Below are 25,546 nucleotides of genomic sequence, written 5' to 3' on the forward strand. Positions count from 1 at the left end.
ATTTTCAGCACACAAAAAAAAAAGGACCGAACAACTCTGGCTCTAAGATCAACTCTTGAATTGCTATTATTTAAAGCAACTCTTCAAGAAAAAAGATAAATCTTTTAAATCTTTCAAATGTTTCTCAACATAGAATCAATCGATCACATACATTATATGTTTCTTTGTATTCATGGTCAGGATACAAAAGCAAAGCTATATCCAATAGCGTGGAATACAAATCCTAAAATATACCAGAAAAAATAGTGTATCGAAAGATTGTAACATCATTAATTAGAATTAAATTAAGAATCAAAGTTTTTTGTGCGGTACGGTGTCCGTGTGAAAAATGCTTGAACTGAGAAAATTCAGCTAGGTTTTAATTTAAATTTTTAAAAAACCGATTCAAGCCGTACCATTGGACATGCACGCACCCATGCAGCCCAATTAAATTTCTTTAATATTCTCTTATATAAAATAATTTTTTTATATTTAAACTTAGGCCATTCAACATTAACCTGATAAACATAATCGATCATAATTTTTTAGATCAATTTCCAGCAATTTGTGTAAATAATCAATATCAGTTTCGGTATTAAAAAATTATTTAAATAGCCTGACCGAAATGACCCCTAGAATGAAATAAATGAGGGGTGACCAGACCCTACAACCCATGACCAAACTAAATCCTGATTGGTCAGTTTCCAAGAGCATAGTTGGTCATATTACTAGTACAACCTTATTTGAGCAACTAAAATTAAGAAGAGCAGAGAAACAAAGTTCTCAAAAATTTAGATTATCAAAACATTTATACAATGCAGTTTCAATAGTTAGACGTTACAGAATATATTTAATAAAATAATGACAATAAAATAAAGGAATATATTCTTATTACCTTAGCAAATTGTTTTCCGTGATAAGAGATGGTGCTAATCTAAAGATGGAGAAAAAGCTCGAAGAAAGTATGCGGCGAGGAAAAGTGGTAGAATGTTGCAGCTTTGTCAAACCGGAAGTTTTACACATGAACGTGATTTTTAGACAATTGTACCAATGGCCAATGGGAGAAGGTCGTACTATTATTTCACAGCCCAAACTCCGTGACACATGATGAGTGGTAGAATGCAAAATTGTAAAGCCAGCACTACATAAACCAGATGAACTCTTCACATTCACTTATTGGCACCCCAAGGCTACTTCCATGACCATGCACTATATGGAAAACTTCAGACCTGGGGATAGCCGAGGACCCGCTAGCAAAAGATTGGAAATCTATATTTTATTCTTCTTTGGGGGGAGCTTTTGGAGGGCCAAAAAGTACTTTATGACCTTCTAAAATCGCTTTTAAATGAAATAAGGATGTTTAGTAAAAATTTTGAAAAACCGTTTTAGCTTTTTCAGAAAGCTAATAACAACTTTTTGGAAGAAGCTCCATTTAAAGCTTTCTGAAAAAATATTTTTAGTCTCAGTCGAAAAGTTTTTTTTTTTTACCAAAATACATATGATAAAATATAACAATTACACAAAACATCCCTTTAATAATTATTTAACCAATTTATCACCCAGCCAAAAAATTTATTATATTATAAAAAATTATTTTATGCTAATAATTATAATATTTTATATCTTTATTATTGTATTATACTATAAATATATTATTATATTACATTATATCATAATATATTGATATATTATATTAAATAATTTAATATTATATTAAATTATTATGCTATAGTATACAATATTATATTACTATATTATAATAATAATATATTACATTACAATAATATTATACTATATCATATATTTATGCATTAATATATATTATATATTATTATACTTTGTTGTATAATACATTGCAATACTCTTTATAGTCATTTTGTCATACCCAAAGTACAATTTGTTTATCAAATACACGTTAAAATAGCACAATAGTTTAAAAATATAGTTACCAAACAGCAAACAATTTTTTATAAAAATTCTATTTTCAAAAGCCCTACGGTCAACACTTTTTCCAAATGGAGCCTTCGTCACAAGACACATGGAGCCTTCGTCACAAGACACAAGTCATCAGTTACCACACCTCGTATTATTTAACACTATCTAATGGTTTGTTTGCCCATGAATATATACAACGGACCGAGTGGATTATACCCTCCTCTCGAATATATGGATTGTAATTCTAGTGTACCAGTACAGGCCCTGGCAACGCCGGTGGCCCATACGGTTTTCAAGGAACAGTATTTGTCGTTTGAAAAATGTTCTAGTACAAGACATAATTCTTGTTTAAAGTTACAATCTCTTGGTCACTGAACTATCTTAGCCTCAGCCTTACGAGGCCTTACAAAACTCGTCTTTTTATCATAAACGCTTCTACCGTGATATTAAGGAATGGGTGTAGATATATACAGCTCCCTAACAGGGTATTCATCTTAAGAGGGAAACATATGCATTAGAACAGGAAGCAAACTGCCCGCCACTTCAAAGCCTGCAAGCACGCCGGCCCACCCCCAAATCCAACCACAAAAAAAACATGAAAAAAAAATCTAACAGATTACTCGACTGGACTACTGGTGTCACACTGACAAATTTTGGTGATGGCTCTGAAATCAAGTATGGCAAGCTTCGCAGCAAGACCTTGCTTTTGCCCAGCATCCCTTACAAGATGGTGTAAGATAGACCTATGACAACTATTTGCCAGAACGATGTTTAAAATTCAATATTCTGAACATTGAATTCTTTAATGAGTGATTTAGCACCTGAGAATCAGGTAATGTACATCCACCAAAACTGTTCTACAGATACCAGGGTTGCACCGGTTAGGGCGACACCAATTTCTCCAAAATGCTGACCAGGTTACCAGCTATGATCACATAGTCATAACTAGAAATCCATGTAATAAAGAACGAAAAGAACCCTCTGGCTAGCCTCCATTCCTATAAAAGGGATAGGACAGAGAAAGCTCTACCCTCTCCAAACTTCAAAAAAAAAAAAAAACCTAGAAAATCATAGAAAATCCGAGCCCATATCACCAATTTCAAACCAACAAGACTCCTCTTGCCTAATCTCTGGAAAATATATATCTTTTCTAGAATTTTACCAAAATAAAAGTTTTCTAATTTACTTTTTTCAATTGGAAGTTTCACTTAAACTTTTTGATTGTAACTAAGCTTCTATAATCAAAAAAAAAAATCATGGATTGAAATATTAAACCAATATATATTATTTTTAAAATAAAAATATTTTTATATAAAAAATTCTTATTCTTGCTAGCACGTGCAGAATGCTAGTTTCATGTTAATCAGTTGTTGCTATTAGTGGGACCACCTTGGAATCTGAGCAACAATCCATCATCTAAGGAGCAAGCCATACCTGAGCCAAAACTCCATCTGGGGGCATGCATGTTTAGAGCAACTTGCACCTCCGTACATGAAATTATAGACAGCAAGCTCTGACTGCCCCCATGTCCTACCATTTGTAAGGCGCTTCATCATCTGTAAAACAAATCCTGCATACAGATCACACCAGCAAATCTTTCCAATTTTGGCTTTATGCTTAGCCTGGAGGTAAGAACATACTGATCAGTTTCATGCTAAACAGAAGAATGGATGGAGAACTGGTAAATATGAATTGATGATAATGCTCCACATTTTTGAGCTATAAATATGCCATGAGACGACTTGAGCATGAGCATCATCTTCCAATGTAATGGAACTGAGAGGGTAAGGTGCTGCTAGAAGATTAAATTCTAAGGCTGATGCAAGCATGGCCAGCTTCCAGCATATTATATGATGAATCAAGCAAAATATGCATCCTTCAACTGCATACATAGATAAAATTGAAGAGGTAATAATTATCCATGTCAATGATGTCGTCAATGCACATCTAAAAAACAGATCACTTTGTCCACATCAAGTGCACATAATTAAAGCTAAGAAAACACTAGTTAACCATGCTGACAATGCCAATGCACATTTAATAACAGTTCATGATGCCCCAAGTGACTTCGACTCATGGAAGATGGTAATGGCACTCATGATGTATTCAGTCAGGATGCTGATGATAACTTATGATGTAGGATGCAACAGCATAATTTCCATGATGGGACCCATTTCCTATTCTGTTATCTCCACAAGGGAAGCTTAAGGAGCAAGATACATCCCTTCAAGTTACTGCTGGTAGGTAGTGGGAGCTACATTGTGCTCAGCTGCAGAGCCATTGACTGTATCCTTCCTTCTTCCAAAAGGGTTCTTCGAAAACATGTGAACCGTCAAGAAAAAACACTGTAACAATTACTTGGACAATCAGAACTTATATAATTCAACGGAAAGAAATATAGAAATGCACTGGGTGGTAGTCGCACAAAATGAATTTCAACATTTGTTTAAGGGAGGTAATCAATGTACATTTTACAGATATAAGAAAAGGCGGAGCCATGAATGTCAAGTCTAAAATGTCAAAGTCCTATAAACTTGGGGAAACAAAAATTAACTTAAAGGATAGGGTCCGATGTGAAGTTATGAATGTGTTGCACTAGCAATTAAGAATGAGGGATAAATTGTGGCTAATACACCTAAACAAGACATGCTAGCATGTCTTGTAAGAAACACTTTAAGAGTGCAGGAGGTTGGGTTCACCCAACTTGACCAAGAATTATTTACTTGGTAACTAAATCTGAAACGGCAAAACTTGGTCCAAACTAGAGCTCACGTCTTTTGGAACTGGTAGGGCTGAGCAAGCAATCAAGCAAGACCATATAAGAACAGTTTACAGTGCAAGTGGACACTTTTTTAAAGAGCACTCAGGCAACAGCCAAAGCATAAGAGCACCCACCTGAGGCAAAGCAGTAATCCAGGACTTCGCCTATGGCCTGGATGGCCTATGCCAATATAAAGTGCACAATCCATGGGTAGGTGCCTATGCAGCTGCTGTGCTTACAGAGTTACAGTTGCAACAGGCAGGTGAAAGGTTGGACACCTCAGATGGGCCAAACACCCAATAACCGGATACCTGCCCTGTTGTCTTATATAATTTTACCTTCCCTGCCACATGCCCCTCTTCTTGAAACAGAAGCTCTCAACCACAGCTACTATAACCATTCCCATCAGAAGCAATGCCACCCACAGCTCCTATGACCATTCCCATCAGAAGGAAAGACAATGATGTTCGCTTGTATACCTCCTATATTGTATTAAATCACTAATTGGGTATAACAGCTTAAGTAAACTTTTAGTTTGATGGCAAGTGGAACAACCCAAGAACAGCATAAAATGCAAATCTTTCTTTTTGATGTCAAGTAAACCAACTAGAGAACAAAATGAAATGCAAAGTTTTCTCCATAGTAATGTAAATATTAATAATTTACTCATATAAATCAGCAATTCCAAAACAGTTGGGACAAAACTCAAAAAAGTAGCAAGTCCTAGGTCAGAATCATATCTTTCCTCGTCAATTTAAAACTGTGGGAAATTTTCTGTTCAAATGAAAATATCTTCAGCAACAAATTGTACTTTCTATACCATTGGTTCGACCTAATCAACAAAAGCAAACTCAGATATATTGTGTTAATTGCAAGTCCTTCAAGTTCAAGTGGTGCAGATATGATCAGGAGTTCAGGACCGTAAGAATCAACAGTATAGTAGCATCTGAAATTTATAAATGGTTAAAAACTCTGAAATTAAATAACTCAGGTTGTCACAGAAAAATCAGTGAGAGGAGCAACCCTAAGACCCCACAGGTGATCATATCGAAGTTGGAGCTCAATCCTCAAGGCCGAATAGAAAATGAAAGAGCTAGAGAGATGAATATAGATAGATAGAAGAAGAAACATCATTTATTCTTCACCAAGAACTAATTGCACCCTCTTCTTCCCCTTTCACAGTTTTCGACACAGTAAGGTTTACGAAATAGGCATCCTTATATTAGGACCTTAGTTACCAAAAGCAGGTCTGGTGCAGGTAGGTAGAAGTGGGTCTCTTAAAAAAATTTAATGAAAAAATACTTAGGAAGCAGGTGACGGAATGAGTTTCCAAGGAGACTTGAAAGATTCGATCTTTCACCCTAAACAGATGATTCTTGCTATAAAGATTAAGATACTATTAGCCTTTCCCTAAAGAAAAAAAAAAGAGAATCAAAATAAAACATTTTCAAGCCTTTCCTACTAGAACATATACAAGACGTTCTAAGAACATAAGAATTTGTACATTAAAGAACCCAATATATAAAGCCATTAAAATTAATTCTAAGTATTATCTTAATTAAGTAAACCATTTTCTGGCCAACACCAGACCTATAATAGCTAGGGCTAGAAATGGGCCAGGCTGACTTCAGGTCGGGCTAGCGGTTAGGACCGAAAGATTTTAGGCCTAGTTTAGGCTTAAATATAGAGCTCATTTATTTTTCGAGCCAAGCCTGAGTATATCATTGGCCTGGCCTGAGCCCATACAAAGCCCGAAATGGAGCCTAAATTTAGGCCCGAACAAGTCTCAAACCCTTTATCATCCTTCCTTAAATCTTAGGGCTTACAGCTATTGAATATTGATATTTTCAAGCCTATGTACAATCTTATGAAGGCATAATAGTTGAATGCGATTCAAGACGTCTTAAAATGATCATAATTCTAAATTATCAATGAGTAAGCCATTTGTGATTCAATGGACCGCAGTTCACTCCACAAATTTGGGTCGGCCTAATTGGGTTCACATTGGGCCCGGGCTCGGGCATAAGCTCAAAGGTCGAAAAATATTTGGGGCAAGACTCGAGTAGGGGTGTGGCCCGACCCAACCGGCCCATTTCTATCCCTAGCAATAGGGCATAGAAAATCATCCTCATGAATAAGTCTTAGACCCCAATAGAGAAATAGCCAAAAGAGCAGTACAAAATTTGAAAGAGAATGACACAAGACCTAATTGCTAATTCCCTATTGAGACCATGTGTGCAACAGTAGTGCATAATGGATAATTTATACTTTATGACCATCAAGGAGGCAAAATGAAGTTCAGAGATCACCAGAAAGCCTGAACAGTGACTGGAAACATAATTAACTATGGAAAAGGATATTGTATTCGCATGCCACCACGACCCAAGCTAGGTAGAACAGCACCCTGCAGATTCTGGTGAACAGCTGTAGCACTGTTCACATCCTGCATAGATAGTTCAATTTTTTAAGGAATTAAATATAAAAACATAATCACACTCAAAGCAATATACTGGCTTAAAATGTGAGACTAGAGAGTGCAAAATGTGAGACTAGAGAACGCAATTTGTTTGCTACTCACATCAAATTCAATGAAGCAAACAGTATTTCTCTCCTGATGCAAAACTTTCATTTGTTTGTAACCAGGTTGCCTGCACAGTCAGCAAGAAAAAAAAAGAAAGAATGATACCATGAAAAAGAAATGTGCAGCCTGATCTATAACAGGGAACTAAATACATATGGAGAAGATCTCATTCTCGGTGTTAAAGATAAAGAGCCATTATTTTTATGTGTATGTGTGTGTGGTATCAAGGTCAAGATTTGTACCCACTAAAAAGGCCCCTAAGTTCTTCCTCATTTACATTCTCGCCAAGATTACCAATAAAAAGAGTATTGCATGGAGGATTGTCTTTTGTATTCTGCAAAAGAAAGACAAAAGCAGCGAAAGGAGTGTAAAATGTGAATGGATAAATTTGATGGGATACTTGAAGCATTTCTTAGTGATATGCTTGCCAAGTGAAAATAAAAAAAGTGACTGAAGGAAAATGCAACTGAAATATAAAGATCTAAGGCTGTGTTTGGTTGCATGATCAGTTAGTTAACCTGGATAAACGGGTTAATTAGCTCCCAAAACACTATGATGCAAAAGCTCCACCATTTTACCCTCATAATGAATTGGTTACTTTCTCGCTTTTGGCAGGCTAAAGTGGAATAAGTAAAGGGGCCTTTTTCCATCCAACCCTCATTTAACACACAACCAACACAGGCTAAGTGGATCGCTCTGAGATCTTTGCAAAGATCGCTATGATCCACTTAGCCTTCCTTTAACCCACAACCAACCATTGGATCCTCCACTGCTTGCATTGAGATCTTTGCAGATGGATGAATGACGGGGTTCAGAGTGCTTTGAGATCTGAATCCAATGGTGGATTTGCATGAAGGAAGGTGAATCCTTCTTTTGCGTGAATGATACAGCCGTGATCCAGCCTAAGTTATTAAGCGATGCTTTATCAAGCTCTAAATGCAGAATTAATATTATGAGGCTTAAATAACTAGGAAAGCATAAGAAATTCCTATCAATGGACATGATCTGGGAAAAACTAATGTACTGTTAAATGCATTGATATGCTATTTATGTATAGACTTTATATCACTCACGTTCCGTACTCACATCACATTCAATTTTATTCATGTCTACTGCTTATCAAGTTATATTATTCTATGGGCATATATCGATATATTTACATGTCTAAAGTAGGATTAAGAGATTAACCAAACTCACAAAATGCCCAGAGTAAACTACAAATTTGTCCCCCTAGTAAAGGGCTCAAAAGTATCGAGCTCTTTTCTCATAAAAACTATTTGTTTTATATGAAAGATCAAAATTTACATGTTTGTCCTTCATGTCCCATGTGTTGTCCAAGAAATTTGAACCACTACGAAAGTGGGTCAAGTAACTACCATCCCAATACTTAGATCCCATGGATGCCCACTGCATTATCCTGTCTCTATATATAACTCTTACACCAACTGCAAAGGCCCATGGTATGATCATGCAAACACAAGTAGCAAGTTTTTCAAATCTTTGGGACAACTTCAATTCTTGAGATGTCATGTGAGTCCCCATTGTCCCTTTCATACATTCCATTACGAAGATGATCAGTTGGCAAGTAAATATATCCTTTTCTTTAGTAGAGCTTCAGATATGTCAGGAAACACATAAGTAGCAATTTTTCCATGGAAAAGGGAATTTGAGATCTTTCCAGAATTTCTACGATCAGTTCCATCATCTATTTAGGCCTGGTAAATCATCCACAAGTCATCATTTTCCTAGATCCACCACACTGACATTTTACTCAAGATTCCATACGTATTTGGCTTTGAGCAAGTATGTACTTCTAAATCTTCTACTATTATACCAATTTAATGTAGCAAGAAAGACAATTAGAAACAACATGGAAAATAATTGAAAATAAAGAAAAATTTAAAATAGATTAGATTAAGGATTTGATGTACATGAACATAAAATATACACAAACAAGCCGCATCCTGTATTTGTGGGGTCAGCTATGTGAATCCTACTTCACTGCTGAAGATGGTCTATATGGCTTAGTCCAATTTTTACCTATCATGTTATCCTCTTTTTCAATCTTTCAACAAATATATAAATAATATTGTTCACAGAAGTCGTCCTTCACTCACAGTGCACATCAAAATCATCTCAAAAGTTTGCCCTTGCTCCATCCTCTGTAATTGAAATTATTATTCATAGAAGTCGTCCTTCACTCACAGTGTACATCAAAATCATCTCAAAGTTTGCCCTTGCTTCATCACTCTGTAATTAAAAGTCCAGACTTTCCTCTCATAAACTAAACTCATATATGTCTGTAATCTCCCAATTTTATGACATCTTCATGTTTGTTGCCATAATCTTAAGCTCATTGGCATTCTAATGGCCTAAATTTTGTTTCATAGAAGAAAAATTGTCATACTTTTGCATTACAAAAGCTTCCCTTAATATCCAAATGGTAGCATATATTTGCAAATCACAAACAAAGAAGCATCTTCACTTCACCCACCCTGCTTTCATCTCGTCGCAAAATCATTTATATTCTTCATTCCGCGAGATGGTGCCAATGCTACCATTTTATAAAAATGATCTTCCGATGGATAAGGGGGAAAAACTGATTGATGGGGAAATTACTTGCCCTTCAACATATCACATTAAATAGATACATTGGTGACTGCAGAAAAGTCTTATTAGAACCACATGCCAAACTTTTGAGCATATCCTAGATATGTTTGAATTGCATCAATTTTGGTTTTAAACTGAAAAAATTGACCAGTTTTGCTCGCAATCAAGCAACTTGGCTTGATAAGAGCTTGAACAAACAATTTTTGAGGGCTGAGAAATATTATCCACTTTATCTCCTAATTTAGATAGCTCTTTGATAACCTGTTTTGGATTTTTCTGACAATGGCAACATCAAGTAACATCACATCTAAGCCACATGAGCATGTGGACCTCCCAATGGATGCAAGTGAACTCGTGTTAACAGTAATATCAACTAACATTACATCTAAGCCTACAACCACAAAAAAAAACCAGTATTTCCATAAAACAAGCGGTCATTGTTACTCCCGCATGTTTGTCCAAAATATAGTCTCTCTGCCTCTCTCTCTCTGAGAAATAGAGTGGGGATGCCACCACCAGAAATTTAACCTTGGACCTCTCACTCATAAAGAAGAATTCACCCAGCTAAGGCTACTTGGCATCCTAAGCAATCTTGAAACACTTATGATAGCCTATTAAAAAATGCATTCCACGTCAACAAAATTATTTCTACTTTCTAAATCCACATTAAATGTTTTTGCAATTGAGAAGAAAGAATAGCTACCTAACTACCCTTCCTAGAATGATGCCAAATTTGTCTTTTAAAAATCCATATTGCTCTAGAACTTTGCACCTTTTTCTCTAGTGACATTATTAAAATTGTTTTATAGATGACTTCAACAAAAATGTAGTGCCATAGACTACTCCAATAAAAAAAGCAAAAGATCAATATGACCAGCGTATGCCGAACCGGCCCGTACCGGCCGGTACGGGCCGGTACAAACCGGTCCGGCCAGCTACCGGTACGGCGGAGCCGTGGAAACCGGTACAGGCCGGTTTCTTGCCGGAGACGAAGAAGACGAGGAGAAAAAGAGGGAGCGCGGGGAAGAGAGGGAGCGAGCCCACCTTCGGCCGCCATCGGACAGCCGCGGAGGGGCGTCGGAGGCCGGTGGGGGGCGGCGGAGGCCGGTGGGGGGCGGGGGAGCCCGCGGGGGCGCTGCGGAGGCAACCGGTTTGCCGACTTCACTTAAAAATCCCCAAATTAAAAAACGCGGCCGCGTCCCCTGTTTCTTTCGAAACAGTGGACGCGGCCGCGGCCGCGGCCTCCGCAGCGCCCCCGCGGGCTCCCCCGCCCCCCGCCGGCCTCCGCCGCCCCCCACCGGCCTCCGACGCCCCTCCGCGGCTGTCCGATGGTGGCCGAAGGTGGGCTCACTCCCTCTCTTCCCCGCGCTCCCTCTGGTTCTCTTCTTCCCCGGTTCCGGCGGGGAAGAGCTTCCCGGTTCGTACCGCCCGGAGCACGGTACGAACCGGCCCGTACCGGTCCGGTAGGCAACCGGTACGCCTACCGGACCCGGTACGGTGGACCTTGAATATGACAATAACTTAATCACTACGTCCAACAATTTAAAACTTCCAAAATGACCACCATCAACCAAATACTTCAAAGTCCTAAATCAAATGGTTGGATCATCAATTCATTGCAACGACTACATGGTTTGGAAGTTTGGTGAAGCTATATGAAAACCTGTTTTTGGAGGATTGAGGGACCCAATCAGTTCTCTGGTTGAGACCCATTCATTGGCTATTGGAAGGAAGAAGGAAGTCTATGAACCGGAATATGGAACAAGTTAACCGAGAGTAAACTATTCAGCTTCCTCCGACTCCTTTTTACTCCAGAATAAATTACTCCACCCTATATGATGCAGTAATTTGTTCCTTGATTAAGCGGGTAAAGGGAGCTGGAAGGCAAAAAGTTGTGTACCAACTTTTCACAAATAATTATTTTGCCCTTCTAAAACAATGGTTTGACCTACATGCTGCAACGAGTGTCTGGGAAAGGGCCAAATAACAAGTTAAATGACTTCTACACTCTCTTATTATGTTTCCAAACGCAGCCTAATGATATTATATTTCTACCCTTGCATTTTGCGTGCTCAACACTAGATTGCTAGATTTTGTGTTCTTCTCGTGTTATTTTTCAGTCTTTCCTACATGCATTTCTATAGGAAGAACAATACTTTCTGCATCAAATTAAGTTTGTTGTGGTTCTCTAGCTTGTTGAAAACCACAAAGTTACCTTCTATGTGGGTTTTGATCTAAATCTGCTGGGAAAGAATATTGTTTGCACAAAAACATGGTGTAGTTTAACTTCAGAGGTTTTCTGGATGAAGGTCATAATCCATAAATCCAAACCAAAGAAGCACTAAGAGTCAATAACATATTAAAGATGATTATATACTACGCAATGGCATGGAATCTTAAGAGATATGTCCAAGAACATCAAAAGAGTCTATTCATTGAATATTTTCTAGCATTACTATGACAGTATATTTTTCTAGCATTACTATGACAGTGAGAGCCTAAAAATTGTCATCAACCAAATAAACAAAGTTCAACGATTTTGGTGGTTTCCTCATCATTTTAAATGATATGGATTTAACAGCAGCAAGATATGGACCATGCAACAAGGGAGTAAACTAGAGTTTAACCTACAGTTTCAAAACTCAATTTTGTTTTCAACTTTCAAACCAACAGCGAAACAGAATGTTTTGGCAATAAAACAATATCTGGTTTTTTACTATGGATGGTAAATCGTTGTCCTCAGGCCATCTAGTACAAACAGTTCACCATCCACACATGACAGATAAATAGCAAGGTTACATGTATGATACAAGACAGTAATTAGCATCATTTAGGACAAGCTAAGAAGAATGTTGTGAAACAAAATTCAAGCTCCAAACTACATGGCATCTAGCCAAACAACATATTAGCACAAACCAAAAAAGGCATCAACTGATTTGTCAGTATAAAGGAACTTTGAAAAATAAATGTTTAACATAACAAGAATGACTGATGTAAGACCATTTGTTTAAAATATATTAATATGTTGGAAAAATAAGATTTTAAGATATAAATTAAATATTAGAAAATGGCAATTTGTACGTGGAAATTACCTGAATAGGAGCATAACCACTGGGTGCTGGCATAGGAGCAGGAGTATGCATGGACACTTGAGGTACTGGATAACCTCCATATGGGTCATATGGAGCAGGTGGAGCCATATATCTAAATTTCAAAGCCCAAAAAAATCAAAAAAAGGAAGACACAAATAGATGCAATATGGTGCACAGGATTTACCAATTTACCCTGGGGTTCCATAAACTGGAGGTGGTGGAGGGTGAAAAGGAGGAGTTGGATAGCTTGCATAATTATAGTCCCCACCAGTTCGCAGGCGTTTACTCTGGTCAAGGGAGCTTGAGTTGGCAACTACACCTAAAACTCAGATAATCATAGGCATACATGTTATATAATTTATAACTCAACAAATATATTTTAGGTTGAGCACATCACAAGGGCAAAAAACAGATGAAAGTTATGAATATCCTAATTTGAATGTTCGCAAGCAAGCATATACAGGCTAGAACATATAAAAAATATAAATTTTTGTGATGTTACAAGGTGCTTGGTATCTGCGAAATGCAAGGACCAAGGTGCAAAGATAACTGTTTCACCATCATAACTCACACAAAATGATGCCATCCAATTGCAAGTTGCTTACAGAAACCATATGATACTCAATGAAATCAATAGATAATTAAACAAGTACAAATAATTGATTGTTTGACATAAAAGATCTTATTGAATTTGGCTAGGCCTACTCTTTAAATATGTAACACTGATATGCTCATCAGTTTATCCAGGAAAACAGACTTCAGCATACTGTTGCTGTTATGCTTGTGTACACTGATACGTTCACTTATGATATCAAAAAACGGAAGTACACGATGACCGGATGAAGCATGCAGGAATCTACCTAGCTCTGGCCAAATTACAGTTATAATCATGACCATGACCACAAGCGCTGTTTTAACTATCTATGGTCTGGTTAACAAATCCACCTTCGCCATTAATTTCTAGACAGATACAACATCCTCTGCTACTACCAACTCTGCCAAATACTTTTGCATAACTCCATCAACATCAGGGCTTCCAAGACTCCTTCCCAGAAGTCCAAACCACCGTCCAAATAGAGACCTCCTTTGAATTTTATAACCTATGCCGATACCATTATATTAAATTCACTGCCAAAAGGCCCAAAACTGTGCAACTCCTATGTTTCTTCTATAGTTTCTAAGACTACCAAATGCGCATCCCATTTATTTGGTTTTGATCTATCTAACTTTTGTACCTTTGTCAATGTGACTCTCCCTTAGAATGTACAACCGAGAATCATAAGTACTAAAATTTAACCCAAAAAAAAAGCAAATGTCAGACAAAGAGACAATGTGCCACCCATTTCATGATAGATTTTAGTTTGTCATATGTAAATGCTTTAGTAAAGGATTTTACTTTAAATGATTTTATGCTCCTCCGACATGAGCCTTAAAACCATATTCTAATTTACATTTTAGTTGTCATTGCTACTTTTAGGAAATCTCATTAGCCATTGTCTACTTCACCTTTCTATTATTGATCATACCACGTAAAACATCTAATATTGCTAAGAAAAGACCACAGATAGGCCATCGAGTAGGATGTTTGTCAGAATCATCTTTAAAAACACTCCTTTAATGACCAAGATACTGTTTCAGACACACCAGATTTCCATCTCTTGCTGCTTCAAAAATTTTTAGCCCTTTTACCATTAAATCATTACTCACATGCCCAATTTTCTTCTAGAAGTGCAACTGCATCTCAGCTACACAAGGCCATCCACAAAAATACAATAAGTCAGCAAGTCTACCTTCAAAGCCACATAGCACAATTTCACATTCTTTTGTTTCTACGAACCAACCACAGCACGATGCTATCTTCCTTTTTTTTCTCTTCACAGGCAGCATCTTGCTTGCTATTCCACTAAGCTTATGCTTGTTCACGGATACCAATTTGATTTTTTCCACACATAATTTACTTTCCAATAAGCAATTTTTTAACAATCTAGTAAGGAATTGATGCAGACACATTAGATGAATTAGCAGCTGAATAGGCACCAAAATATACTTAAAAAGTTTTGACATCAAACAGGTTTAGTTGATCTCTCCCTCCCCTTAGAGAATAGCAAACTCCTAATCAAAAAAAGAAACCCTAGGAAACAGGGTTACGCACCTCTCTTGACGAAAAGATTCTTCTTTGCCATCTCCGTGTGCAAGACAGACTTTGTTTCAGCATCGAAGACCAAGTCCTAAACACCAGAGCCAGAATTAGCTCTTTCAAACCGATCAAGGTCCAAATATCCAAGCCAGAAAAGCAACAGAGACGATGAGAAAAGAGGGGAAATCACCTGAAGAGCGTTTTTTGCTGCCATGGCGTGCTGAGGAGAAGAGAAGAGGGCGAAACCCATGGGCTGCTCCCCTTTGAAGTTGATCTGCGATGCCTCGAAGCCCGGCAACCACCTTAAGAGATTGTGGAGCTCCCTCTCCTTCACGTCCCCCGGGAAACCCGAGATAAAGATCGTCCGAACCTTCGAGAGGAGAGAAAACCAAGAAATCGTCGGTGATTTATAGGGGACAAAGAGGTTAGCGCCAAGAACGATAGGGCCAAGAGAAGGGAGGCGGAGGCAGTACATCGTCGGTGGCGGAGCGATTAGGGTTTTCGACGGGTATGGGAGGGGCCGCCGCCGCCGCCGGCTGCGCCTGCGGCGGTGGCATCCACTGCTGGTGGTAGGGGTGTATGCTAGCACCGGCCATGGTGACGAAACCCTAACCCTAGGGTTTCTCTTCCGTCTCTTGTCGAAAGAGCTCCGGGAAAACGCTCGGTCTTTCGCTTCGCCTGGACGCCAAAGAGCGGTGGGAGCTTCCCTGGCACCATCTCGAGTATAAATACCCGATGCGTGAACGGAGTGCAGTCAGCTGCCCCGTGGGAACATTTGAAGCCTTTTTCTTAATTACGGAGAAAGAAAGGGTTAGCTGCACCAAAAAAAAAGAAGAAAGGGTTATTACTTGGATAAATTGCCATAAAACGGTTGCCGAGTAGGTTTTTTTTAAAAAAAAAGCAGAATAGAAAATTTATTCCCCTCCAAAGAAAAGGAGGAAAACTCAATCTCATGAAATTGGCTAAAGCCCAAATCTTGAGAAACATTTATCAAAATTTCTAGTTCAAGCATTGATGTGCACGAGAAAATTTTTTTGTATAATCAATTTTGTGAAGGTTTGAAGCCCAACCATTAAAATTAGGGTTGAGTGGGATGCATCTGTTTTTTTTTTGCTCAATAAAATGGCCACTTATTAATTGTGCAAAATACTTAGATGTATGAAAGAAATATTTTTAAATGATTTAGAATTGAAACAATTTTAATTTATTTCTCTCGTGCTGGTCTACCCCCTACTTTTCTATAATTAGTTATTTTTGTTGAATAATTCCAGTCTAGTATATCCTTATATGTTTGCACATTATCAAAGTTGGATGCTCCACAAATGGCAACCACTACCAAAAAACTAAATGAAAGATGGGAAGCTCAAATTTCATTTGATGCCCTCCTCTAATATATATCATGGTTCTTGCTATATATGGAATAGACATGACACATGCAAAAAGGCCCTCCATCACCATTTTAAAATTGAGTTGGATAATCTAATTCTTTTCCAATTTACCATTTTTTCTTTTTACTTGCAATGAATTAGGGTGATTAGCTTTAAGCATGATAAAATATGTGGTTGGATAATATTTTCTAAAGAAAAGGCATGAAAAATTTATGGATTAGGTGATCATAATTAATGATGATGATTAGTTCAGTGTTAACATGATATCCAGCGGAATTAAACATTAATTTTGCATGGATAACCAAGGCAAAATATGACTTGCACAGAGAAAATGGATGCTGACTTGTTTATTTGAATTGGATTATTTTAACATGACATTATTCTCCATAGCTTAGTCTTGAATTCTTGGTTGTTGGAATATCGGGTGAGAGATAAACAAAGTTTGTTAGTTAACTTTGTTGTTAATTCAGCTCCAAGCGTGTGTAGTTGGTAAATAACCCTTCAAGGTTTAATTTGATCTTAAAGGCTTGTAGTATTCAAGTAGATGGAAGGTGCATTTAAATGTGAAGCATGAAATTCACATATAATTTGAGGTTTCTAAATTCTTGAGTTCAAAATTGTCCTATGCGCAGCTTTCTTCTACTCAATATCAAATGGGATTAGTTGTCTTATCGTTTGCTATCAAGCTAGTTTAATTAATTTCTTCAATAAATTATTCGTTTAAAGATTGGTGTCACTAGGAGAGCAAATGATGGGAATTGTAATGTCTGTGGGAATAATTAATCATTCAACCTTGTATTCATATATGATCATTAGAGGATATGAACAATTATTACCAAGTCATGCAATTAATGAAATTTAAGAAAATTGATCCCAAGTTCAAGAACATCAAGATGGTTGCCTTATCCTCCTGGTAAACTTAAAATCTTGAGTGCTCCTACGAAGCTTTGACTTGGGACTTGATAGATCCCCCCAATATAACTAAATAAACCCCTTGATATAGTTCCAGGAGGAGGAAAAAAAAAAAAGGGAGAGAAGCATACTTTTCCGGAATATATTTCTCATATCGCATAAGTATATTATATAAAATATTTAACTAGATTAAAATTTTGCAATCATTTTACTATTCCTCGTATTCGTTATACTATATTGGGATGTACAATCATCCCTACTACCTCTCATGTGTATTGCATTACCAAATTATAATAACTATCAAATAGAACTGATCATGGGTTGGGCTTAGATATAAGAAATATCAAATTTTAAATTGGCCATGTTTGAAGTTGGAATAAAAATAAAAATAGAGTTCAGGCCTGACTCATGATCAACTCTATCGTCGAAGGTAAAAAATAATTCTAAAAAATGATCATTTGAGATGTAAAACTTATTTATATCGTATAACCCAAGAAAGCTCCAGCCCTCATAGCATGAACCTCGAGGCAATCGATATTATGCAAGAAAATCTTCATCTTTAAATAAACAATGTCAAAACCTTGTTGCAACTTCAAAAAAAAAAATCATGAAAAAGTTAAAACGTTTCCTAAATCTAATATAAACTTTTTGTTAAAACCCTCAGCGGTGGACCAAAGTTAACCATTCATAATAAATTTTTACATATATGAGTTCGAGTGGAGGAGACGGTGTCTACATCGTTAGGTAGAGGAGATGAGAATCGTTTTATGTATGACTATCCAAGAAGAAGAAGTTACTCAACCATCTAAGATAGAATTAGAGACCTATTTAGAAGAGAAAGTATTTTATGATCTCTAATTTGGATGCTTACATTAAAATATAAGGCAATAATACTAATAAAAATGACTTGCCATGTAATTTTTTGGGCAGGTTCATCCATTAGAAGATCCAAATTTTGACATTCTAGAGTATTGAAGATTCAATGAATCAAATATACAATATTGTCTAGGATAGTACATGATATTTTGGCAATTTTTGTTTCTACCGTTGCATATGAGTCTGCCTTCAGCACTGTTGGCAGGGTTCTGGATTATTTTCATAGTAGTCTATCTCTGAATACAGTTGAGATATTGATATGCACACAAGATTGGATTTGAGACATCTTGCCTCATCTTATAGGTTTGATTTCTAGAACATCCATAAATTTTATCATGTACCAATACTAATGCTTTAAAACTTTGAGATTTTTAATTTCATAATTTTTTTATTTGTAGATGTTCCACCTTCTCATACAAAATATAAGGTTGAAGATTACGAAACTGTTGTTGTTATTAATACTGATGATTAGTTTATGCTGGTAAGTAGTAACAATCATTTTCATTATTATATTTACACTGTTAAAAATACTGTACTTTTAATGCATAGTTAATTATATCTATTATCTTTTTCCATAGCTGCATGGGTGCTTATTAACTGAAGCCATGGAGGATAAAAATTCGAAGCATTGTTTATGACGAGCGGGTGATCTTTAACTGTGGCCTATAGTCGAATAGATGGAGGAAATTGTAGTTCACTGAACAAATGTTATGTAATTCTTATGTGATGCTGATCCTGTGATTCATATGTAATTCTTATGTGATGCTGATATTGTGAGTCTTTGACTGGTTTTATTGATGTTGATACAGTCAGATGTTGCTCCTGTGAGAGTGCATGTCCTTTCTCGTTGTTTTTCTATTGTACTTAGTTTGTGTTGCTTTTTATGCTTTTCTTATTTTGCTGTTTGTTCTCGGGGCTTTAAACTTTCAGTAGGCTGCACAGAGCCAACTTTGAAATTCTGTTGCTGCTGCTTCTATTGTGTTTCAAAATATAAAGATTATATTTTTCACCGGTGCTTATCACATGGATTTCTTTCTTAAGGTACGGAGCATGCACTTATCACATGGATTTTCTTTCTTAAGGTACAGAGCATGCACAAAATGCATGCGATGCTTCTTTATGGTTGAATCAATGCAACTGACCTTTGATCAAAAGCATAACTGACCTGTTTAGTTTGTTCACCTCTGAGTGGAAAATATAAGAAGTGATCCGATCATGATATGAAACAATTGCTTATTATTAAAATGAATCAGTTAGTTGAGGCACACTTAATGAAAGATGAAAGAAATACCGGGCTTCAAATCCATAAAAGAAGAACAAATTCCTTCCATACATTTTAGAGAACCTTAGCCTACAATACCAAGCTTCCATGAAAATAACTATATTCGATTATGAAGGAGCTCTTGTAGATGAGATGCATTTGTATTCTTGCATTGCTAATGACAATTTCTCCCTTCTATGACTAAATCAGCACAATTTCTATTCGGACTCAGACCCAACCCAGACTCGGATCCAAAGTTTTTAGGTTGAGTATGGGTTATATATAGATCAGACCCAACCCGAATGACCCGTTGGGTCAAAAATTATAGATCTGGATTCAACCCAACTCGATCTTCAACCAAATTGCATTTGCATGTAAATTTAAGATCCAAACAAAAAATTGAATTAGATCGCATCATTCATGACCTAATCCGGCCCATTTGCAACCCCTCCATATATCATTAGACCTGCGAACTCTCCTATAGGTACGTATGCACCGTCGTTTTTCCGTAAAACAACTATTCTGGGCTCGTTTGGTTCGCGGGAAGTATTTTCCCTCCAGGAATCAGATTCCTAGGAAGAGGATACCTAGGAAAGTACTTTTGGCATGTTTGGTTAACCATGGAAAAGTAACAAATTTCCAAAGTGCTTATGTTTGGTTGACCATCCACTTTCCTAGGAAAGCTATGTATAATTCCTATTATGCTCTTAATAAAAATTAGGTCTTTAATGCCTCTTTAATGTTTCTTTAATGCTGAAGGGTTTTTTTGGGAAAAAAATAAAAAAGGAGTGATTCTCACTTCATGGGAAAGTAACTTTCCCATGTTTCTCATGGGAAAGACTTTCCCATAAAATGTGGGAATCATATTCCCATAGAAATACAACTTTCTCTCCTTTGAAAACTCCAACCAAACAAAATAAGAGGCATTTCATTACTTTTTCGTTGACCACACTTTCCCCCTCCTTTTTCCTGCGAACCAAACGGGCCCTCTATTTAAAACTCGAGCCACCTCTCCCGAAACCTAGGGTTTATTAACGTTCCCATCGATCTCTTGCTCGAGTCAAGAGAGAAGGCGAAGAGCTCGCGGAAGCCGAAGGAGGGGCAGCCATGGCGTCCACCAAGGTGCAGAGGATCATGACCCAACCCATTGTACGCTCTTCTCCCACTCTTCTTCTAGAAACCCTAATCTTTCTTTTATTTATGCTTAACCAATTGGTTTCTTCTGCCTTTTGTTCTGATCGTGGGCGGGGATTTGGTGCTCGCGCGGCAGAATCTCATCTTCAGGTTTCTCCAAAGCGTAAGTTCTGGTGGATCTCTCCGTATATTTAATTTAGTTTCATGTTCTTGTGATTCAATAAAATTGCTGATTTTGTTGATATTTTTCGTTGTTGGATTGTTCCAGAAAGCACGCATCCAGATCTGGCTATTTGAGCAAAGGGATTTGAGAATCGAAGGGCGGATTATAGTATGTTATTGGTCCTATATCTTCTCTAGGGTTTATGGTTTAAGCATTATACGTTCGATTTCATACCGGTACCTTTATTTTGCTAATAAATCATAAGCAGATATTGACTTTGGATTTTTTTTTCCTTCGTGTTTTTCTGCTGTGTTCTGTGTGCTTGATGCCACATGCTCGTATTAACTTAGGATTATAGATGCTGTAATATTATGCCACTCAGTATATTGATATTCGTGATTTCTTTACTTGATGGTGGTCGAATCTTTCATGTACTTACACAGGACAATGAACGAATCCAGTGCAGGCTTGTGAACCATGGACATTATGTATTTTTAAATATAAGAAGTAAGAAAGAGTTAGAATGGAGTTCAAGAGGGTAAATGTTAAATAATCAGTTGCTTACTTGGATATTATGGGCAGTCGGGCAAGAGTGAAGAGATTGGGGTGTCAAACTATCACTAGAGTTTTTTTGTAGCATATTTGTTCTCGAATATATTTTGTAGCATTTTTTATATATATTCGTTCCTGGTACGTGCAATGTGTATACTTTCGAGAAATTTAACCATAAAGGGTAAAAGGTGCTAGATGTATGTCTAGTTGGTGAATTTGTATAAGTGGTGGACACTTCTGATAGAAAGAATTGCTGATTTCTTCTTGTTCCTTTTCTTTTCTTTTGCCTTTTTTTTATGGATGGTCTCTCTCTTGCTTAAGTGTAAAACAGAAGATGTTAATTTTGCAAAGATAGTTGCTTGTCCCTATGTTTATGCTTAGGTAACAGTAACTTCTTGAAATGCTTGGTATTTTCTTGAACTGGCACAACAAAATATTTTTTGTAAGTTAGACGACTTTCAAAAAGTTTTGTTTTTCTGAGAGATATTAGGTAGTAAACCCTGGTTAGTCCTCTCATGTGATGGATCAGATTTTCAACACTCACATAGACCCAAAAATCTTTTCTGTCTTCTATTTGCAGATAAATATTTGTTATATTAACTAATAAAATGATTGTTGGATAATTTTTGGAACAAGTTAAGCGAATGATACTGCCCCTTTAATGCTTGAAAACACCATCCATCATTATTATGAGATTTAAGTTTGATGGTCTCATTTCCAATCAACAAATTGTAGGGTTCTAGTTGTCATTTGTTTTGGTGGATCAGTTGCAAAAGTTCGGTGGTTGGAGAAGGGATGATTCCCATGTTTGGCATTGCCAACATATTTTAAGTTCCCTTTTCTAGCTGATTATACTTGTTCTCTAATGTCAGTTGTGTGACACTTGCACCTTAAATAACTACTGCTAGAAGGTTGCATCATTGTTTATTTTGATTCATAATAAGCTTAGGTGAGAAACTTCTTCAAAATGCAAGAGAGAAGTTGTTTACATGACTTTTAAGCATAGTAGCCTAACTTTAGTGGATGTTTGCAAAATTTGTCAAAACTAAACACCAAGATTTCCCATTTTGGAGAACTTATTTAGCGATTTAATCAATGGTCCACTTATGTGGGGCAGAGAAACAGTGAGAACAAAAGATGATCTTAATGCAGTTACAATGGGCTGTCATAAAAGATAATTGATTGTTTGAGTTGGTTTCAGCTGGAATTGTCCGAAATCACTGAAACTGGACCAAAACCAATCAATTTTGGAAGAAACAGCCAAAACGGACCAAAACTCAAAAGAGGGATTTATTTTCAGCTTGGTATTTCTGCCGAAACTTCAAACCTTGTTTCCAAGCATGCCTTATGCGGATTGAAATTCTCCTCCAATGGAATCTTTTTGAAGTCTGCGTTACACAAGGTTGTGCACTTGAAAAAGGACTCAAAGGATATCAAAAATTGGGGTGAGTTCTCCAACGAGGAGATGATAGTTGAAGAGGTCATTGAAGAGGTCATCAAAGATCAAATCGATTTCTGAAAGAAGTTCACTTCAAGGAAAATTTTACTGGTGGATGCATATTCTTGGCTAAGCTTGGCAATAGCTGCACTAGGAATTTTCAATCTGATAGTTTGAAGGATTTGAATTATTAACTTGGCAATTTATATGGAATCTGATGGGTCATCCACTACACACAAGTGGACAGCTATAGTTGCGTTTGATGGTACATATGATCTAATTCATCATGAGAATGAGGAAAATGATCTGAGACTTCTAGATCAGTGTTTGTTATGACCATTTAAACAAAAGCTGTGAATCATCTTCATTAAAATAAGCGAATTGAGATTATAAATGGTAAGGATTTGGCACCATACAAATAGATATACCATCACATAGTGGTGCAGGTATTTACTATCTGCAATGGTACAAATTGGAACTGAACTATAATGACATAGAAATTTCAGGATGAATCATTTTGAGGGCGATAGTGTCATGTAAGAGAAATTAAAAGCCATGTTAATGGGTTCGTATTGCATGTTGTATTCAGGGGATTAGGCTTAGTTTGAGTCTTATGAACACCGTGATTTTTTCCACACTAGGCTTAGTTTAGGCATTTGAAAGAGCTTGCAATTCCTGGACTAAATGGCATGTTAGGGTTGGATAAGTTGTTTGCCAAGGATGACTATTTCTTTTGATTGAGATTAGTGGCTAGGGTATGTTTCAATGTTGAGAAGCCTTAGCACTAGCTGAAGTCATAGTTGTATTGAATTAAACACATCATTTTCTATTTTGTTTTTTTGGTCCAAAGTTTAGAACAAAAATCCTTCCTTTTCTGTTTCCTGTATTGAATCAGGCACCCCATTTTATAATTTATCAAGCCATTTAATTACCAACTTTCTATAGTGACATCTGCAGAATCATACAAGCTGAATGCCCAACTGCAAGTAGTTACTGAAACCCTTTATGGCTTGGATGAGTTAATGGGGCTTCTTGTGCTGCCGATGTAACCTGCATATTAGATTGGTTGTGGCTGCTTCATTTCAATTTTTCTGTTTTTGATTTGCCTTTTGCTTTGTAAAAGAATGAATCAATACCCTGAAATGGGGGAATACTTTAATACGGCATCAGACACAGATCTGAAGCACACCTGAGCTCTTAAGCAGTAATGGCTTTTCTGGTGGATGATACTCATTGAGGCTTTTATGCTCCATTGCAAAACCTTGAATCCTGATTGATGCTGTGCTCTGGATCACAGATCATTCTTACTCTTTATATTCCTAGTTTCTTGTCTCATTTTGCAGTTCTGATTCCTCTATTAGTAATCTTTGTTATGGACAAAGTGCCCTGTGCTGTTGGCAGTGACACAGACATGTTACATCTCCATTCATATTTGCTATAGTTGCAAATGCTGGATGTATGGCAGGCATGATCATACACAGTCGCAAAGCAGAAAATAAACTGTACTCCTAAGTAGAGATAGCTATACATGTGAACATCATGGGGCTCCCTTTTTTTTTAGTGGACGTTTGGACAAATTAGACATGGTGCTATTTTGCTGCTTAACATCAGTTTCATGGTATATTTTGTAGGGTTTTGATGAGTACATGAATTTGGTGCTGGATGATGCTGATGAAGTCGTCAAGAAAAAGACTAGAAAGCCATTGGGTTAGTCTTGTGACTCTGTTTCTTATTATTTGCCTTTTTGCTTTCTTCATTTTGATTTATTGCTGAATACATCTTTGTATTTGTCCAGGGAGGATTCTCTTGAAAGGAGACAACATAACTTTGATGATGAACACGTAAGTAAACCATAAGGTTTCGTCTCGATGGCCCCAGTCTTCTCTTCCTATTGGCTCTAATTTTAAACTTCTTTTTTTTTTTCCATTTTAGGGGAAAATGAAAGCTCCTGTGCTGCGGGAGTTTTTACCTCCGCTTGAATTAGCTTCATCTGGAAGTACATGGTGGCTAACTTTTTAGCATTCGCAAGCTTTGTTTGTGCGCCTTTCCAACTGGCTGTCATATTAGAACAGTTCTCTGGATATTTGAGCCTTGTATTACCTATTTTAGATTGAACTGCAGTCCTTGAAAAGATAGTATACCCAAGGTACCTTCAGTTCTGTTTAGTGCCCCAGTGAAAAAAGGGGCTTGTTTATTCAGGCTTCCTGAATGTCCCCTGTCACAGTTGCTCCCTAATGTAATCTTTGCTTGTAGGTACCTCGATTCTCTTTATTGGGTTTGAAACAAGTGATATACCATCAGAACCTTGCACAACGAGATGTCTTTAACTACTTTATTCTCGTACTCCTGTATTCGGGTTGTAGCATCTTTAAGTCTTTACAGGATTTTTTTTTTTTTAATCCCACTGTTTTCCCCTTTGCCAAAAGGATGTGGTTGATGTGGACCTAAAGTTGTTCCGACCCCACTGGACCAAAGTATAGCATCTGACGAGAAGAGTTAAGGCTGTTAGCTCAGCCTGGATGCAGGTTTGGTTTCCTCGACATTTTGTCATCACCTGCTCTTATCCTGTAGTTGGGCCGTGGTGAAGAATATAATTTTCGCCACATTCGTTCTCTAATCAGTTATATGATATAGCCATTTTTTTAAGTCATCATGATGGTTAACGGAGCCACCCGCGATTAAAGCTTATGCTTTTGTGGGGCTGACAGCCGCTCAGCCCACCTTTCT

General features: G+C 37.1%; 2 protein-coding genes across 3 annotated transcripts; one reads left to right on the forward strand and one right to left on the reverse strand.

The window, feature by feature from the left end:
* Positions 1-3,784: 3,784 nt before the first annotated feature.
* Positions 3,785-15,909, reverse strand: LOC103707110 (uncharacterized). The gene is made up of 9 exons (XM_008791478.6): positions 15,569-15,909; positions 15,286-15,465; positions 15,111-15,186; positions 13,151-13,277; positions 12,959-13,070; positions 7,499-7,590; positions 7,254-7,323; positions 7,036-7,118; positions 3,785-4,236 (listed from the first exon to the last, which is right to left on the reverse strand). Exons 1-9 carry the CDS (start codon positions 15,689-15,691, stop codon positions 4,146-4,148), a joined length of 954 nt encoding a protein of 317 aa, XP_008789700.1. The 5' UTR covers positions 15,692-15,909; the 3' UTR covers positions 3,785-4,145.
* A 4,127-nt stretch (positions 15,910-20,036) lies between these two features.
* LOC103707109 (uncharacterized) lies at positions 20,037-25,132 on the forward strand. 2 transcript variants are annotated; one of them, XM_039128096.3, is made up of 7 exons: positions 20,037-20,053; positions 20,521-20,681; positions 20,803-20,829; positions 20,935-20,997; positions 24,451-24,526; positions 24,615-24,660; positions 24,752-25,132. In XM_039128096.3, the coding sequence occupies exons 2-7, from the start codon at positions 20,640-20,642 to the stop codon at positions 24,759-24,761; spliced, it is 264 nt and encodes an 87-aa protein (XP_038984024.2). In that variant the 5' UTR covers positions 20,037-20,053; positions 20,521-20,639; the 3' UTR covers positions 24,762-25,132. The 2 variants fall into 2 exon arrangements, with proteins under 2 accessions (XP_038984024.2, XP_088563502.2); XM_088707376.2 differs by lacking the exon at positions 24,752-25,132 and having other exon boundaries at positions 24,615-24,664.
* The last annotated feature ends 414 nt before the right edge of the window (positions 25,133-25,546 follow it).

Source organism: Phoenix dactylifera, chromosome 11 (genome assembly GCF_051530095.1).
Source record: "Phoenix dactylifera cultivar Ajwa chromosome 11, Ajwa_hap1_PhDact_Kaust_v1.1, whole genome shotgun sequence".
Lineage (NCBI taxonomy): Eukaryota > Viridiplantae > Streptophyta > Magnoliopsida > Arecales > Arecaceae > Phoenix > Phoenix dactylifera.

What these genes read in the sequence shown, in the direction of transcription:
- LOC103707110 (XM_008791478.6), bottom strand. Translation starts at nt 15,691, where the DNA reads ATGGCCGGTGCTAGCATACACCCCTACCACCAGCAGTGGATGCCACCG. An exon ending in GTGGTTATGCTCCTATTCAG is followed by an intron (nt 7,591 to 12,958) that starts GTAATTTCCACG and finishes TTTCTTTTGCAG; the next exon opens with AATACAAAAGACAATCCTCC. An exon ending in TTTGCTTCATTGAATTTGAT is followed by an intron (nt 7,119 to 7,253) that starts GTGAGTAGCAAA and finishes CTATCTATGCAG; the next exon opens with GATGTGAACAGTGCTACAGC.
- LOC103707109 (XM_039128096.3), top strand. Translation starts at nt 20,640, where the DNA reads ATGGCGTCCACCAAGGTGCAGAGGATCATGACCCAACCCATT. An exon ending in TCTTCAGGTTTCTCCAAAGC is followed by an intron (nt 20,830 to 20,934) that starts GTAAGTTCTGGT and finishes GGATTGTTCCAG; the next exon opens with AAAGCACGCATCCAGATCTG. An exon ending in GAATCGAAGGGCGGATTATA is followed by an intron (nt 20,998 to 24,450) that starts GTATGTTATTGG and finishes TATATTTTGTAG; the next exon opens with GGTTTTGATGAGTACATGAA.